The sequence below is a fragment of the Suricata suricatta genome, chromosome 7, assembly GCF_006229205.1.
Source record: "Suricata suricatta isolate VVHF042 chromosome 7, meerkat_22Aug2017_6uvM2_HiC, whole genome shotgun sequence".
Lineage (NCBI taxonomy): Eukaryota > Metazoa > Chordata > Mammalia > Carnivora > Herpestidae > Suricata > Suricata suricatta.
In genome coordinates, this window is record NC_043706.1 from 20,327,955 (window position 1) to 20,344,570 (window position 16,616).

General features: G+C 48.7%; 1 protein-coding gene across 3 annotated transcripts in view; it reads left to right on the plus strand.

Moving 5' to 3' along the window:
* Positions 1 to 16,616, plus strand: part of TXNDC5 (thioredoxin domain containing 5) — a 39,605-nt gene that overhangs the window by 14,789 nt on the left and 8,200 nt on the right. For all 3 annotated transcript variants that reach the window (XM_029943993.1, XM_029943994.1, XM_029943992.1), the window contains 4 exons: positions 3,933 to 4,082; positions 8,798 to 8,903; positions 12,840 to 12,936; positions 15,193 to 15,308. In XM_029943993.1, the coding sequence (XP_029799853.1) occupies positions 3,994 to 4,082; positions 8,798 to 8,903; positions 12,840 to 12,936; positions 15,193 to 15,308 (408 nt within the window). In that variant the 5' untranslated portion in view covers positions 3,933 to 3,993. The remainder of the gene's footprint in view (positions 1 to 3,932; positions 4,083 to 8,797; positions 8,904 to 12,839; positions 12,937 to 15,192; positions 15,309 to 16,616) is intronic.

The following is a 16,616-nucleotide window of genomic DNA, read 5'->3' on the forward strand; positions in this document are numbered from 1 at the left end:
CCTCGTCCCCCTGTGGGGCCACCCCGCCGGCCCCCCAACCCGCGCCCCAAACTTCCTTCGCCGGCCGGAGGCGGCGGCCTGCGGGTGCGTCCGGGACGCGTGGGCCACGTGCGGCGGCCGCCGGCCCCTGAGTCCGGCCGAGGACGCCCGGAGGTCGGATTGCGTGCGCTCGCTCGGGGCAGATCCCCTGCTCAGGTCTTCAGCTGCAAAATAGCAACTCGCAAAGATGTGATTTCCCACTTTTGTGTGTTCAGGAGCTGGGAAAGGGTGGCCCGGGGAGAACCGCGTTTCCTGTGCTACCGCGGGGAGCCGAGAGTAGTGCGAACGCTGAGACCCCTTCGCAGCTCCGAGTCGATGGGGGAGCTGTGTGTGCTCTAGGCGACTGGGGCGCACCGGCCCCTGCCCTCAAGGCTGACCCCCGGCACCTCCCCCTCTCCTCTCTCCTGGGGCCTGGTCTGGCAAGTGTGAGCTGAACGGAGGGTTCCTCCTGCCTGGGCTCCCCGGCGGAGGCGTCCGTGTGGGCCTCCGTGCCGACACCAGAGACCCCTTCCCTGGGAGGTGTCCTCCAGGACTTCCTGACGTTCACCGAAGCACAGGTCGTGCTTTCCTTGCAGGGCCTGGGTGCCCCGGGAAGGCAAGTTCTCATGGGGCAGAGCACAAAGCCAGTATTAGGGCACAGGGCAGTTTGCAGGCTTGTTGCAGCTTTTGGCATCCTTCCCCAGAGCGGGAGAGAGGCTCACCGAGATGTGGGAAAGCGATGTAGGAAGGAATAGAGAGAAGATGCTCGTGAAAAACGGCCTGTTGAGAAAATGTGCGGGCGGAAGTTGGAGGAAACTTTTCTCCCCTTTCCTTACTTATTCAGGCCGTTACTGTACTTCAGTTCATTTGGAGTTAAATCACCTTTGGGGGGCAGGTCTGGGTGAAAGCTGGCATTTATTAGCAGTGTATCCATGGGGCACATTGAGTTTCAACTTCCCGACTTGAAGATTTAGAGCTACCAACTAGAAAATGCTTTGTAGCATAAAATAATCGTTCATTATTAATAGTTCCTCTGTGAAGGGGTATTCTTGGAGTAACTATTCCAATTAAATACACTACTTAATTGGAGCCTACTTCAGTGGAATAAATCCATGGATTTTTTTTTCGTGTATTTTTTGAAGAAAAACTGACATGTAGACATAGAAAGTCTGTGCAGTGCCAAAGGAGTTTTAATTTTGGAGTCTCAGTAATAGCAGAGAGAGAGAGAGGGAGAGTGTGCACGTGAGCCGGGAGGGGTAGACAGAGTGGGAGACACAGAATCCTAAACTGGCTCCAGGCTCTGAGCTGTCAGCTCAAGAACCTGACTTGGGGCTAGAACTTGCAGGCCACGAGATCATGACGTGAGCCTAAGTCAGAAGCTTAACTGACTGAACCACCCAGGCTCCTCATACTCACAGACTTGTAGATGGATATTCCCAGGAACATAACTTTTTAAAGTTTTTGTTTGCTTCTTTTTTTGTGTGTGTGTTTTTATTTCTACTTTTGTGAGACAGAGAGACAGAGCATGAGCAGGGGAGGAGCAGAGAGAGAATCAGAAGCAGGCTCCAGACTGAGCTGTCAGCACAGAGTTCTATGCGAGGCTCAGACTCACGAACCGTGAGATCGGGACCTGAGCCAAAGTCGGATGCTCAACTGACTGAGCCATCCAGGCGCCCCTTGTTTGCTTCTCAGTCATCGACTACAAAATATGTGGGTTTCCGTGATGGCATTTAAAAGTTAGACCTTAAGAGCAGATTGGGGCTCGGATGGAATATGGCGTAGCCTACCCCTTTCCCCCATCTCTTTCTAAGTGTAGACTCTGGAATGTTGGAAGCCCAACCTGTGACTTGGGGGCAGGGGCAACATGTGATGAAAATATTGCTTTGTGTATCTTTGCTCTGAACTTGGTTGAAATAAGGTTATCTAGCTGTAGATTTTGTGCTAACATCAGGACACGGCTTCTGTATGGCCTGATGAGAGTCACCTTGAATCTGGTGACAATCAGATTGGGAGAGCCAGGTGGCTTTGCTCTGTTACATGGCCACAGACTGCAAGATTTTGAATTCAGCTGCTGTCCCAAAGGTTTGTACTGTAGCCACAATGGTCCAAAACCAGAAGTGCCCACTACATGGCACCTGTGGCTCCATCCATCACTAAGACGTTGCCAAACACTTAGTATGCGTTAAGCACGTGCTGGTTACCGGGAATATAGTTGTAAAAAGAACAGTGCCTGTCTTTGTGGCACTTGAGCTGTATAATTTATATATCTTAAAATAACTTACCTATAACTCTGGCTTTCCCTCACAGTTGTCTTCCAGAAAAGAGGGTATCATTTTGAGTTTCTTGTAAAGCAAGGATTTTCTTAGCTGGCTGGGAAAGTGCTGCTTAGGGAAGACACTTTAGCCTGAGGCAGATTTTTTCGGTGCTGCCTTTCAGTGCTCATTACAGAGGTCATCTGTCAGGAAAGAAAAGAGGCAAATGTAACACTGATTTTGTTGAGAAATTACTTTGAGAACATATTGACCATTTTAAGTATTGGGTGTTATTTGTAAGTAGGCATTTATTTTTTTAATGTTTATTTATTTTGAGAGTAGGAGCGGGGAGGAGGGGGGGGGAGAGAGAGAGAGAGAGAGAGAGAGAGAGAGAGAGAGAATCCCGAGCAAGGTCTGCACCATCAGTGACTCAGGACTTGAACTCATGAAACTGTGAGATCATGACCTGAGCCCAAATCAAGAAGTGAAGTGAATGCTTAACTGACTGAGCCACCCAGATGCCCCTGGGTGCCCCCTTTAAAAGCAAGCATTTTAAGGATCACTTTGAAAAGCAGTATGAGAGCTGATTTCTTTGTAGACATCATGAATATATACCAGGTGAATGAAACAAAACAAAAAACACAACAAAAAACTCCTACGTGCCATAATGCTAGTGTGGCTGTACTTGAAGCTTGAGATAACACCTAGGTGCTGGCTCCTGCACAGTTCAAATACGCACCGCAGACAGCTATACTTAAGGTGATCAGTTACAGGAGTGAAAAAGTAGATTTGGTGATGGGGAAAATGCTGATGCTGTCAAGAAACAGGAAGAGTAGCAAGAAGCAATAATTCTGAGTTAATGGATTATTTTAAAATGGTAGAGGATTTAAAAATGTACTCAAGAAAAAATTACTCTCAAATTCATACAATGACTATCAGAAGTACACGTTTGGTTACATCAAACTGGAAAGTTGGGGTAGCCACAGACTTCTCTAGTGTCTCATTGGGGAAAATGCAGAACTGAGTGAATGTTGAGGTTGGCTCGTGTTTCCAGATCCTTGGTTATTTACCCTGACTAAATAAAAAAAGGGTGATTATGAAGGGCAGTGCTAAGCTGCCGCAGCAGAGAGAAAGCAAGGGAACCTTCCAGAAGAGGAGGAGAAGAGAATGGCACCAGACAGCCCAGGCAGTCAGTATTTCTTGGAGGAAGCGACACCCAAACCAAACCTGAAGGGCGAATAGGAATTTGCCAGGTGGGCTTAGGGTGGCGGCATCAGAAAGGCTGTGTCGATGCCCACGCACGAGCCAAGCTGTGGCCCTTCAGCGGACTGCAAGTGGTTCGGTTTGGCTCCTGGTTAGACTGCAAGTGAAGAGGGCAGCCAGTGTACAGAGGTCACAGGGCAGGTCAGCGGGGCCAGTTCAAGGAAGATGGGGCATCACACCTGGCTACGTTTCGGTTTCCCGCTGAGAACAATGCAGGAACTTTCTTGGGGGGAGGGGGTGTTGGAGGCAGAGGAGTAGTGAGGTTCTATGGTAATTGTGAGCCATTCTTCCCTTCTATAGTAGCAAGAAAGGATCAGAAATATGGAAATGGGTGAAGAGTTGGGTCCAGCTCCCCCTGACCCAATGTTCAGTGTGCCTGTTCCCCTCCCCTTGTTCCAGGTGTGGACACTGCCAGCGGCTGCAGCCCACTTGGAATGACCTGGGAGACAAGTACAACAGCATGGAGGACGCCAAGGTCTACGTGGCTAAAGTCGACTGCACAGCCGACTCCGAGGTGTGCTCCGCCCAGGGGGTCCGAGGATACCCCACGTAAGTGGGAAGGGCCTGCGTTTCCTGTATAGTTCCCGGTTTTCCAGAGCCTTTTGCCAGCTGCACCTGGCCAAAGAACATTCAAGTTAAACTTCTGGTAACTTCTTTTATAGCTCCAAAGAGTGAGGAGATGATAAATACAAGCAGGCAGTCCCTGGTGTTAGGAAGGGTTATATTTAACACTCCGTCTTGTCTGTATTAGATGCCTTTTTGCAGTTTGTTTGGAAAAAGTCTTTCATTAGTCAGTGTCGGGTGTTCCTGTCTATAAGAGATTGTGTTTGTGAGACAAAAATGGCGGTCTCTGTGGAGTCCTGTCAGGTTTGACGTTCACAAGTATCTTGACGCAAGGAGCATACTTTGTCATCAGTTCTACTTTGTGTTATTGGTCACTCTGTTCTTAAGCATCCTTCCTGGAGTGATTTCTCATGTGGCTGGCGCAAGGGCTGTTTCTGTTGGAAAGAAAGGTGACAAACTGGAATAAGGCAGTTCTGACCAGCGGTGCTGACTACTCCCTTGACAGTTAAAACAGTTTTTCAGTTTTAAGAAATAGAAGTTGAACCCGGTTAACAAGCACTAGTGGATGACTTAGAAGGCTGTGGAAGAGGCTCTGAGACTCCCCTCCAAGGGCTTGGGGGGCCTGTTTTGACCTTTGCCTCCATAAGGTCACTTAACTTTCCAGCTCGGCATCCCTCTGTTACCACGGTGGGCTCTGGCTCACACTGATGGAGTGTCCCCTCCACAGATAGTCGTCGTGGCCAGAGGGGCAGGGTGTGTAGGAAGGCAGCAGCGTCCTCAGACCACACGGCCGGTGTTGAAGTGAAGGGCTCTTCTCCAAAAAACCGAGAAGATGCTGTGTCTAAAAGGATGGGGGAGGGGCTGGCCACTGCGGTCCCCCAAATATTTATTCAGATTGATGAGTGAAGTAAATTCTTATGAAACCTGGGCCTGCGTTCAGACCCAAGGAGGCGTGGAAAAGCGGAAGGAACTCGGGACTGGAACCTAGAAGCCATGTCTGAGACCCGGCTCTACCGTTTACCTACCATGCAGCCCTGGCCACACTGTTTAACCTCTGAGTCTAAAGTAGGATGTTGGTACCTGCCCCCCTCCCCGCCACCCTCATTGTTATATTAAATAACGTGGTTGTTAATACTGATGTCAGCGTACTCAGTACATGTTAAAGTTTTCCCTAACGTCTGGACATTTGGCAGTTTCCTAAAGGACACTGGAAATATTGGTCTTTGGCGACTGTTGCTGATCCAAGTGCCATAATTCAAGTCAGATCAACTATGATGTGTGCTTCCTGATAGGCATCGTTGTCCTGTGCTTCCTAGCATTGCTCTTAAAGTAAACACAGTGTAGATGAAGAGCAGAGAAGCCGGCAGGGAGTAGTGGGGTCAGCGGAGGAGGTAGATGTTTACCTGTTGAGAACCTGTTACTCTCAAGGGCAACAGAGATGATTGGCTGAGGTGTGGGCTGGCTGGGTGTGGCTGTGTGGCCGTGTCCACCGGGAAGTGAGACAGGACTCGTGACAGGCTGAGAAGGGTAAGTGGTAGGGGGCGGCAGCGGGGGTGGCAAGGGTTCCACCCGAGCTCTCTGGCTACAACATCAGTTACTCCATAGATGTTATTCACAGATTTTAAAAGAGCCACATTGGATCATGTGTCCTGATTTAGAAGAAGTGGTCTCTCCAAGAAAACCACGTGCTGGTTTTGTGTTGTTAAAATGAACTAGAGTGAGTCCATACGATCTTGAACCTTGTTTGGGAAGGAACTTCTGTGACCCTAAAGCCCTACACAAGTGCCCGTGAACAGATTTTTTGTTTTTCATAGAATGCAGGAGGCAGGGTGTGCTGTAGTTAAATGAATCACGTTAGCGCATTCATGTACTGACCTGCGTGAGCTTTTACTTCCTCTGAAACAGTGCTCATCTCATAGAGACGCATCAGATGATGAATGCAAATGCCTGAGTGTGTACTGTGGGCCAGTGCATTTGCTTTTATGTCATTCTACCCCTGGCACCTTTAACTGAAATAAAGGATTGCACAGGGAGGGTGTTTGGGTTCCTGTGTTCCTAGAGATGGATCACTGTGCTTAGAAAAATGTTTTGAGGGGCACCTGGGTGGCTCAGTCGGTTAAGATCCAACTTCGGCTCAGGTCATGATCTCACGGTTCGTGGGTTCAAACGCCACATCAGGCTCTCTGCTGACAGCTAGCTCAGAGCCTGGAGCCTGTCTTCAGATTCTGTGTCTCCTTCTCTCTCTGATCCTCTCGTGCTTGTGCTGTCTCTCTCTGTCTCTCAAAAATAAATTAAAAACATTAAAAATTTAAAAAAAAAAGAGAAATGTTTTGAGGTCATGTTGAGCAAGTAAAGAATCGTCATCATCTGGGGAACCGTGAGCCAGGGTAGGGCTGAGGGAGGTTCGCTAGGACTGCCAAAACAAAGCACCACAAACCATGTGGCCAAAGAGACCAGGCATTTATTGTCTCAGTTCAGGAGGCCATAAACCCCACATCGAGCCATCGGTAGGGCCGTGCTCCCTCTGAAACCAGAGGGGACCCTTCCCTGCCTCTCCCCAGCCTCTGGTAGCTGCTGCGGTCTTTGGCGTTCTGTGCTCGTGTCCACAGCTCCCCAGTCCTCTACCCTTACACGGCCTCCAACCTCTGTGCATGTCTCTCTCTGGGTCCAAATTGACCTTTTTATGAGGACCCCAGACATACTGGATTAGGGCCCGCCCTCATAACGTCATTTGGACTTGCTTAGCTCTGTACAGATCCTGTTTCCAAACAAGGTCACATTCTGAGGGACATCCAGACGCTTGGACTTCAGCAGATCTGCTTTAGAGGGACACATATCAGCCAGTAACACTGCCTCCTCAGTCGTGCTAGGACTTTGATCACAGATTTCCAGAGTGACCCATAAATGGAAATTCTTCCCCCCTATGGTCTCCTTGAAAGAGAAACAGGTCACCATGAAAAGCAGACACCCCCATGGAAGTTTGGCAATAGCAGGAAAGTTTGGGGCTGTCCTCTAGGCTTGTACCCAGGGCCCACTCCCTATCCCAGATGTCCTGGACAGACTGAAAGGTCTGTAAAGGAAGCTCCGATTTTAGACCCTAGTCTCTCTGAACCTAAGGAAGAACCCAAGCTTGGGCATTCTAGAAAGATTTCCAATCCAGTAGAAAGAAATTAAAAAAATTTTTGTTTGTTTTGCTCAGTGCACATCAAATTGGAAAAAGTCACAGGTTAGATTTTAGCGTTTTAGTGTTAGCGAAGAAATGAGGAATGGGTTTGGTAGTGCCCGTTCCTTCCTAGTATATTGAGGATCCACTCCTTTTCTACTCTGAAGAGCTTGGTGGGGGTGGTGCCTTCTGGAAGAGAGAGTGGGGGGCAGAGGAATACATTGAGCATCTTCTAGCTCTCTGTGGGCAGAGCACGTTTCTAGAGCTTCCTGAGGTCCTAGGGGGGCGGGTGGGCATTCATGATTGTGAGATCATACTTTGGAGTTGCTTAAAATGTTAAAGTTCGGGAAGTAACGGATGTACTAGCCAAATTGGTTAGAGTTTGGCTGTTTGTTACAGTCGTAAAAATAAAAGTTACTGAGGAAGTGGGGCATGTATTCTTCATTGGAGGCACATTAGGACGTCACCTACGTCCGTCACAGATCGTCGGGCGGTGAGGCCTGTAAGCCTGTTGTGATTAAAGCTAATGTGTTGGTTTTCTTGTACAGCTACGAAATTTCACTCTGAGGCCTTTGGGGAGTTTGCTCTTCAAACCACAGCTCTGAAGTCTGCATATCTTGACTTCCGACACTCTGCTCCCGCACGGCGGGCTTCTATTACCAAAGTCCACAGACGTGCCTTAGAATTTATAAGGATGTTTTGGATGAACAGGCTCACCAACAAGTGCTATCTGTGTTTCTCTTCTTCTGTCAGTAGCCATGTTCCCTGCCCCCCTCCTCCATCCTGGACACCCTCTATGAAGTTTTCTCTAGCGTGTATTTGTCCCCTACCAGTGGAATGATACGGGAGCTGGAAGTGTAATTTCAGCCTCTGGCTATGTCTTTTGCTCACCCACTAAAGGAAGTGCTGTGTAATCTATCCGCAGATACCTTCAGAGGCTACTGTATGTAGAAAAAGAAAGGACTCCTTGGTGGGGAAGTGAATAGACCATATCAGCCAATGTCAAGGCTGTTCTTAGAGCTGGCCATGTAAATTCTCACAAAACCTGGATATTCATGCTTTGTAAGGGTGGAAGAGCTGACAAGGTAGCCTGGAAATACATTATTGCAAAACAGTGCTATTTCTACTACAGCTTTAATTTTTTTTTTTTTTTAACGCACGCAGAACATAAGGACTCCTAAAGCCCAGGAAGGATGACAGATCCCTAGCAGGGGAGAAGCTTGGAAGTTCCGGCAGCCGCTCGTTGGCGGCTTGGGGTTTCATTCGCGACATCTTAGACTTGATGTGTTCCACTCAAGTCTTATTTTTCTTGAATTAAGAAATTTCTAAGAGTGTGGGATTAAATGGATATGTTATCTCCTAGGACATTCTTTTCCTTTCCTTTTCATGTTGTCTCACGCGGCAGGTCTGTGCCTGGCTGCGGCCCGCTGATTGCCTCCCTGCGCGAGCTTGCTCCCCGACGGGACAGCGCTGTCTGCTTGGGGCACTCTGAGGGGTTTAATGCTCTGCCCTGTCTTGTCCTCTGTCACCCTTTCAGCTTGAAGTTTTTCAAGCCTGGCCAAGAAGCTGTGAAGTACCAGGGTCCTCGGGACTTCCAGACACTGGAAAACTGGATGCTGCAGACGCTGAACGAGGAGCCTGCGGTGAGTGCACAGGCCTGCCCTGGCCCCTGCCCCCACCCTCCACCCTCTCTTTCTTCCTACAGTTTTGGGGTAATAAAGAGGCCAGCAGGCAAAAAAAAAATAATAATAAGGCTACCATTTCAAAAGAATTTTTTACTTGTTTAGAACTAATTGATGTTGTCAGTAAAAATGAACTTTTTTTCCCCTCTCAAGTTTTGTTGATTGTGGTAAAATACAGATAAACTTTACAATCTTTGCCACTTTTGAGCACACAGATTCAGTGGTGCTGAGCCCTTCACCCTGTTGAGCAGCCAGAACTCTCTGCACCTTGTAGAACTGAAACCACATACCCATTAACACCAGCTCCCCAGCCTCTCCCCCCAGCCCCTGGCAGCCACCCCTACTACTTTTGGTCTCTATTTTCACTGCTCTGAGTGTCTTAGTGGAAACATGAACTTTTGAAAAGCTTTATGGAAATATCAAACAAGAACAGTAGTACAGAGAAGAGTCTAATCTTTGGTGCATGAGTGAGGGGTTGTATAATGTGGATGGTCCCGTGGGCCCGTCCCCCACCTTCCACAGTTACCCCCATTTTGCCAAACTTGGGTTATCCTACCTGCCTTCCTAGCCCTTGTTTGGCTGAAGAGTCAGCCCTGGGAGAGTGTCATTTGTGGTGGTTCCAGTAGCATCTCACAGGTACGCACTTCCCACTTCCCACTTCCTGATGTAAACCTCTGGGCTGCTTTTTCCTGTAACACAGTTACACTAATTTCTTAGCATCACAAGGCTGACTTGGGGTCCAGTCCAGGCCAGCTTCAGCCCTCTCCCGGCACCGCGAGCAGTACCACAGGGTGAATCCTTCCTTGTCCTCTGCACTCTCAGCCCCCAAGGTGCTCACTGGCTTCACCGATAATAATCTCACATAATAAATACTCAATACTGTCGGTGTCTGAATGGTTCTCCTTATGCTAAGGGTAATATCAGGGAATTGTGGAAACTGTATGAGTTCTGAGACATTTTTCAAAGACACAGCTGTGTGTAGAGTGTTACTAAGAGTTTATAACCCTCCCCCTCTCCAGTTGATGTAGGGAGCCTTGCTTTTGACCAGGAGGCGCTCAGAATGTGGCCCTGACGTGTGGGCCCGCGGAGGCGGGGGCAGATTGGCCCGTGTGTGGGCTGTGGCGGCGGGTCTGGAAGGGGGCGGGGCGTTCCGTGCCCGTGATTCTGGTGAAATAGTGAGAGCCCCTGGAGTCTCTGAACGCAGCTTCAACCAGCAACCCACCAAGGCTGTTTGTTGTCAGGTGGACGTCCGCAGACCCCAAGGTTGTCTGTCCGCATGCGCAGCTCCAGCGGTCTTTGCGGGGCTTGGCTGCTCCCGGTGCCATTCCCCGGGGTGTCTGTGTGGTCCTTCTGCTGTCCCCCCACATTCTCTATAGAGGCCGCTGCTTTTCCAAAACTCACCTGCTGCTCAGGTGCTGTTTCACTTCACGTTTTACCGAGTCCGTACCTTCGTGGTGAGGAGCGTTGGTGTGCGCGCTGAATAAGTGTCCCGCAGGGACTTCTCTAATTTTAGGCACCAGGGAAAACCACAGACCTCTCGGGGAATAAATTTGCATCTTTGTCATGGCAAGAGAGTTCCATGAGCAGGTGGAACTTTCATATCGATTTAAACTTCAAACTGTTTCCTCTGTGGAAAGGTGCTGATTGGAGGAAGCCGATGTTAAAGAGGGGTAACAATCTCAAAAAAAAATCTTCTAAAATATTTTTTTTCCATTATTCCACGAAAAAGCCAGTCTACTGTGAGGACTTTTATTCAAGGAACCAGTAGCCCTTATCTGGACGGCAGGACTTACTCTGGTGCACCGAGCTCCCCTTGTCGGGAGTGGCAGCCCCGGGGCAGGCTGGGAGGGACGCGGAGGCCCCGCCCCTGCTGGGCGTGGGCACCTTGAGGGAAGCGTGCTGTCTCCTCCCAAGTGGAAGGGCCATTGCTGCACGGGGTCCACCCGCTGCTATATCCTAGTGTCAGGTCATTGCTGGAAACAGTGACGGTGTACCTTCCTGTCGGAAAGTTCAAATCTTCAGACCTTATATTGCAAACTGAAAATTCTTTTAAATTTGAACTTGCCTTTCATTGTACTTGAAAACTTTCTATAAAGTTCTCCATCTGTATTTATACCTAAATAACGTAAGCATTTTAATATTTAAATAGGGTAAGTTTAGAGTTTTACCCCTAGTGTTACAGCAATAATAAAGAAACTCAAAGAAAAGAAACCCTGCTGCTATATCTAGCCTTCAACTTTTATAGTTCCCTGTTTACTTGTATATTTTTTTCTTAAACAGTTATAATCATATAAAGACGGTTCACTTTCCTAGTGATATTTTTATACAGTTATATCATCTCAACATTGGCCATATTTTGTCTTATCAGGTGGATTTGCCATAATTCAACTCTCAATGGGTATTTAGGTTGTGTATAATGTTTCTGTCAGAAATGCTTGAGGAGCATGCTTTATCTTTGTAAAAGACATTTTTTTCTACTTTTGAGTGATGTTTTTAGAATATATTCCTAGACATAAAATTGCCAAGCAGGAAAAAGAAGGGAGGGAGGAAGGAAGGAAGAAAGGAAGGAAGGAAGGAAAGAAAAAGAAAAAGCAAGACAACTTTTGTGGCTCTTGATGGATATTGCCAGATTGCTTTCTTAGTCTGTAGGCTGACACTGTTGCCAGCAGGGCAAGACCATGCCCATTTCTGTGATACACTTTGTTTTTGCTGTGCCGGTGGGGACCGCTCTGGTGTCTGCCACAGGCAGATAGTGATAGTCCCTCACCCCCCCCCCCCCCCCCCCCCCCCCCCCCCCCGCCAAGTGCCATAAATGAGTATTTTAATGCTGAAATCCCTTTGAACATCCTATAAAGGGTGACACACAGCGTTTTGCCTTTTCAGGACTCACTGCTCACTTAGCCACCATTCTCTGGGGCATCTTTTTGTGTAAGTACTTAGCACTTTGAAAGTTCTGACAGGCCCACAGCAGCGAGACAAACTTCGTAGTGCTTTGTGATTACAGCTCGGCACAGCTTTGAGCTGTCAGCACTTTTGAAGCTTGTAATAACTTGGCTAGTCTTTCTCATGGAAATGTGTGGACTGCCTGATAAAAATTGGGTAGTATGCATCCATGTGTCTCTAGCAAACTGGTGAGTCTCTGATCCGGCCTCACAAATGGGGAACTTTAGACCTATGTCCTGTGCTCACCGCGGACTTGTACACAGTGGTGCTCAGGCACTGGCAGACGCGTCCTTTAAAAAGCCACTTCTCGCTCCCACATTGTGTCTCTGTCCCAAGCTTCGCTGAGTGAATTAAAAAGCACAGCTCAGGCCGCCCCGTGGTTTTCTCGCGGTAGCCTTCTGGTCACCTCCTTTGTCCCTTCACCAGTCCTGCAGGGTTTTTATCCCCATTGTGTGAACAGAGGACAGCCAGGCCCTCCTGTTCTCTGTGGTCTCTCGTTCTCCGCTGTGTCCACTTTGCTCTCTCTGCGTTGTCAGGACTACTTCCTTCAGAGCCAGTGTGGCAGCGATTTCATTCTGAACTCTGACTCTGAGGTCATGCTGCGAAGAACTGGGCAGAGTGCTCGTGTGGGGTGGGCCTCTCCTTCAGGTTGTCTGCTCTGTTCGTTTGGGGGCAGCAAGGAGCAGGTTGGGGGCGGGTGGCAGGTGTCCCTAGCTGCCTTGAGCGCCGGTCCTAGAGCACCTCCTGGAGCGGGCGCTCTTCCTGCCGACGCGTCCAGAGCATCTGGCAGAGCGGTCCCTGCCTTGGCCTCCCTCAGCGCAGCAGCATGCCACAGGGTGTGGTGTAGCCAGCTGAGGGAGGAGATCTGCAGAAGGTTCCAGACGACACGGTCGCCTCCTCGGTGGGTTTCTCACATACAGACCCAGTGACTATCGTTTTGCTTCTCTCTACTAGACTCCAGAGCCAGAAGTCGAACCGCCCAGGGCCCCTGAGTGCAAGCAGGGGCTGTACGAGCTCTCAGCAAGCAACTTTGAGCTGCACGTCGCACAAGGTATGGTGGGTGAGGCTCATGGGCGCTCACAGTGGGTCCACACCCCTTAGAGCCACTGACCGGCCGTCACTCCTTGATGTGCTGGGCTTCTCCTCCTTGTCCCTTGAGGGCTCCTGGGTAACATCTGTGCACTTCGCATGGTTTCTGTCTTCATGACCCATTACGTCCTTGTACAGTGCACTTCCTCTTAGAAATTATTTCCCCTTTTGTCTCTACGCTTACAGCATGAACGGCCACACTTAATTTGTTCTCTAGCTAGACAGTGCGTCCTTGAATAAGAAAGTATTTATTTATATTACTGTGAATCATTTACTTATTGACCAGAGGCAGAAACAAAAGTTTCTCTTAAATGTTCAAACTAGAATTTAGTGGCACCATTTTAACGAGTGAATCAGAGTAGGTGTTCTTGATGCTTCCAATGTTTTTCTGTACCACGTCTCATTTTTTTTTTGAAAACGCTCTCCTAAATAGCAAAACGATCTACATACAGTTTCTAACATAAATAACACATAAGTCCTTTAGTCACGCGTTTTGGAGCAGTTGGCTCAGCACTCAATGACTCGAAAGCAAATTCAGCTTCCTTGCCGACCTCCGTTCTCAACGGCTGCCGTGGCGAGAAGTCCTCCCGTAAGACTGTGCTGGAACCATTGGGCAAAGGGCTTAACGTGGTGTCTGGCCCTGTAACTTCATGCCCGCTGGGGGTCGAAAACCCCATCCCACTGAAGCTCTAAAGTAACTTACTGTGATACCTTCCGTTGTTTTCCCTTTGTGTTAGAGGTTGTTATCTGTACTGGGGCTCTGCGGGGGCGACAGTGGAATGTCAGGGTGTTTTCCCTGACGGGGCTCACTTTAGTTGGCACAAGCCCAGCCGGGACTCTCCCTAAGCATGTCACGTCTAAGGGCAGCATTGTGGAGATGCCACCTGGTGCTGCTCGCATGAGGATCTATCCTCAGGATGCGACAGTCGCCTCCTGCCCTTACAGCCTCCACCGATGCTCTGGTAGGTCCCCTCCTGGACGTCCTGTCTCCCCCTCACAGCACGGTTACTGCCGTACCTGTCTGGAGAGGCTTGGCTTCGGTCTCACAGGTCATTTGCTAGTTTTTTGAATCAAGTGTTTCACCATTTCCCTCCAGTGTGTCATTGCTGGGGGAAGGGGGGGGGAAACGACAAAGCACTGCCATGAGTGTTTGGTGTGGCAACATTCTCCTGTGAGCCTAGGTCACATTTTGGTGACCATTGGTTCAGTGTCTCCCTACTCACAGCCTGATTTTGGTCTGGTCTCAGGCTGACATCTTTTAGGCCCTAATCTGCTCAAGGCAGAACAGCCTAGAAAAAAATCTTCAGTATCCAAATGACAATGTAGATTGGATTTGGTGTTTTTTTTTTCCTTAGCCAAAGCACTAATACTCAGTTTTTAAAACCTTCTCTTTTAGTGTCAAACAAAACACAGAAAGCCCTCGAATGTAGAGCTTAGTAACTGTTACGGAGTGGTCAGCCTGTAACCGCCGTCCAGCTCAAGAAATGACGCCACCAGCCACCCCTGCCCTGTCCAAGTCCCAGTCCTCCTTCCCTTGAGGAGGCGCTGTCCTGACTTATGAAAACCACTCCTTGGTTTTCTTCGTCACTCACCACCCAAATGAGCCTTCCTAACACTATAGGAAGTGTTCGTTCTTTTACAAACATCCCTCTTGTGTTTCAACCTACGTGTTCCCCGACATGTTTTTCTTCCTTGCATCCTGGTTGCTGAGCACATAGGTTATTGGACCTGTAGAATTCTCCAGTCTTCACTCTGCCAATTGTGCCCCCATGGTGCAGTTGAACATGTTTCCTTAGATCCATTAACTTATTAGGGTTCCCAAATGCCAATAGTCTAATTAAAACATCCTTTCTTCATTGTTTTGGGGAGAGAAACTTGCCCTCATTTGTCACATGCTTATCCAATGGTGCAGTTCGTGTAAGAAAGGCAGGAATATTGCCTGGTTCTTCCCCTTTGTTGCCAGTTCTTCAAATAATGAGTTGGTTCCCTATTGTCCTCCAAAGATGACAAATTAGATTTTGTTTTGAGGATTGCTGTGAAGTCACGGGTATACACTTATTTGTTGGAACCCCCGCTTTCTTTTTTTTAACCAGTTAAAGGGTTCGTGACTGTAGTTAGTTTTGCAGGAGGACAAAGCTCAGATCCTTGCATTTGATCTCGAGTAAGCTATGATGTAAGTCACTCCCTCTCCCTCCTCTTCCTTGGCTCTCCACTGAAGGCAACCACTTTATCAAGTTCTTCGCTCCGTGGTGTGGTCACTGCAAAGCTCTGGCTCCAACCTGGGAGCAGCTGGCTCTGGGCCTTGAACATTCTGAAACTGTCAAGATTGGCAAGGTAAGTGAAAGCCCTTATTAAACTGGAAATAGACCGCCTTTGGCTGGATTAATTAGCAGAGTGGCCCATTATTCATTCTGTGTGCAAAGTCGCAAACTTGATTTATTAATTCCATTTAGTGTGCCACTTGATAATTCATTTCACCTTCACAGATGGCAGCCTGGTTTCAAATGTGCTGGCTTTTCCACCGCCTAAAGATAAATTACGGCTTTGGCTCCTTTGTTTATTTTGAAGCAATGGCCAATTCTGAATTGGCAGCCCAGAGCCCTTTCTGCAAAGATATGGGGCACAGCCTTCCCGAATGTTCACTGGCCGGACTTGGAGGCCATCCACATTTGACCTCACCCAAGAGCTGTCCCTGGAGGAGCCTCAGCCCTGTGCTCGCAGAGGCATGCAGAAGGCCCCCCTCCGGTGCGCCCCAGCTCTCGCTGCTGCCTGGGAGTCTCTCCAGCTTTCCCCACTTTGCGGAGAGAAGCCAGAAGTGGTGTCTCACAACTTCTGTGTAAGTGGATTTTCTGGAAATCTCCAGAGCAGCTCCCGAGCCATCAAGCACTTTTCATCTCGCACAGCCTTTGGCATCTGCCAGACGTCCAGCCATGGGTTTCCTTTTATAAAGATCTCATGGTTTGCTTTGCCAGAGGGCTGACTTGTGTACAGAAGGAATGCTGCGTGTCCAGAACCGCAGCTCCCGAGATGATGTGCGGGGACAGGAGCTGGCCTGCGGCACATGCTTAGGGGCCATGCAGACCTGGCCAGCCGGCCTTCATGGCTTCTCCACACCTTGGTGGCCCCTTTGCAAAAGAACGATAAGACCTAACGGGGGCGGATGGGGGGCAGGGGAGGATGGAAGTCACATGCTCGGTATGATGCTTGGCATGAAGCAAGTGCCTGGTAAATTGTAATAGTTGTTGTTAGTTCAGTGGATTTTCACTGTTGCCTGTTAAACATTTTTTTTTTAATGTTTATATGTTTTTGAGAGAGAGTGTGAGCAGGAGAGGGGCAGAGAGAGAGGGAGACACGGGCTCCAGGCTCTGAGCTGTCAGTACAGAGCCCGACTCGGGGCTCAAACTCACAAACTGTGAGATCGTGACTTGAGCCGAAGTTGGATGGTTAACAGACCGAACCACCCTGGCGCCCCATTGTTAAACACTTCAAATTATATATTCTACTTATATTTTTATGATTTTGTATTTATTGTCCATATCATGGAACTAGTCATCATTTTCTTGTCTTCTATTCCCCCCATTCCTTGTAGAGATTTCTAGTAGAACCAGGCATGAGCAGACACAGTCTGCCCATCGGGGCTGT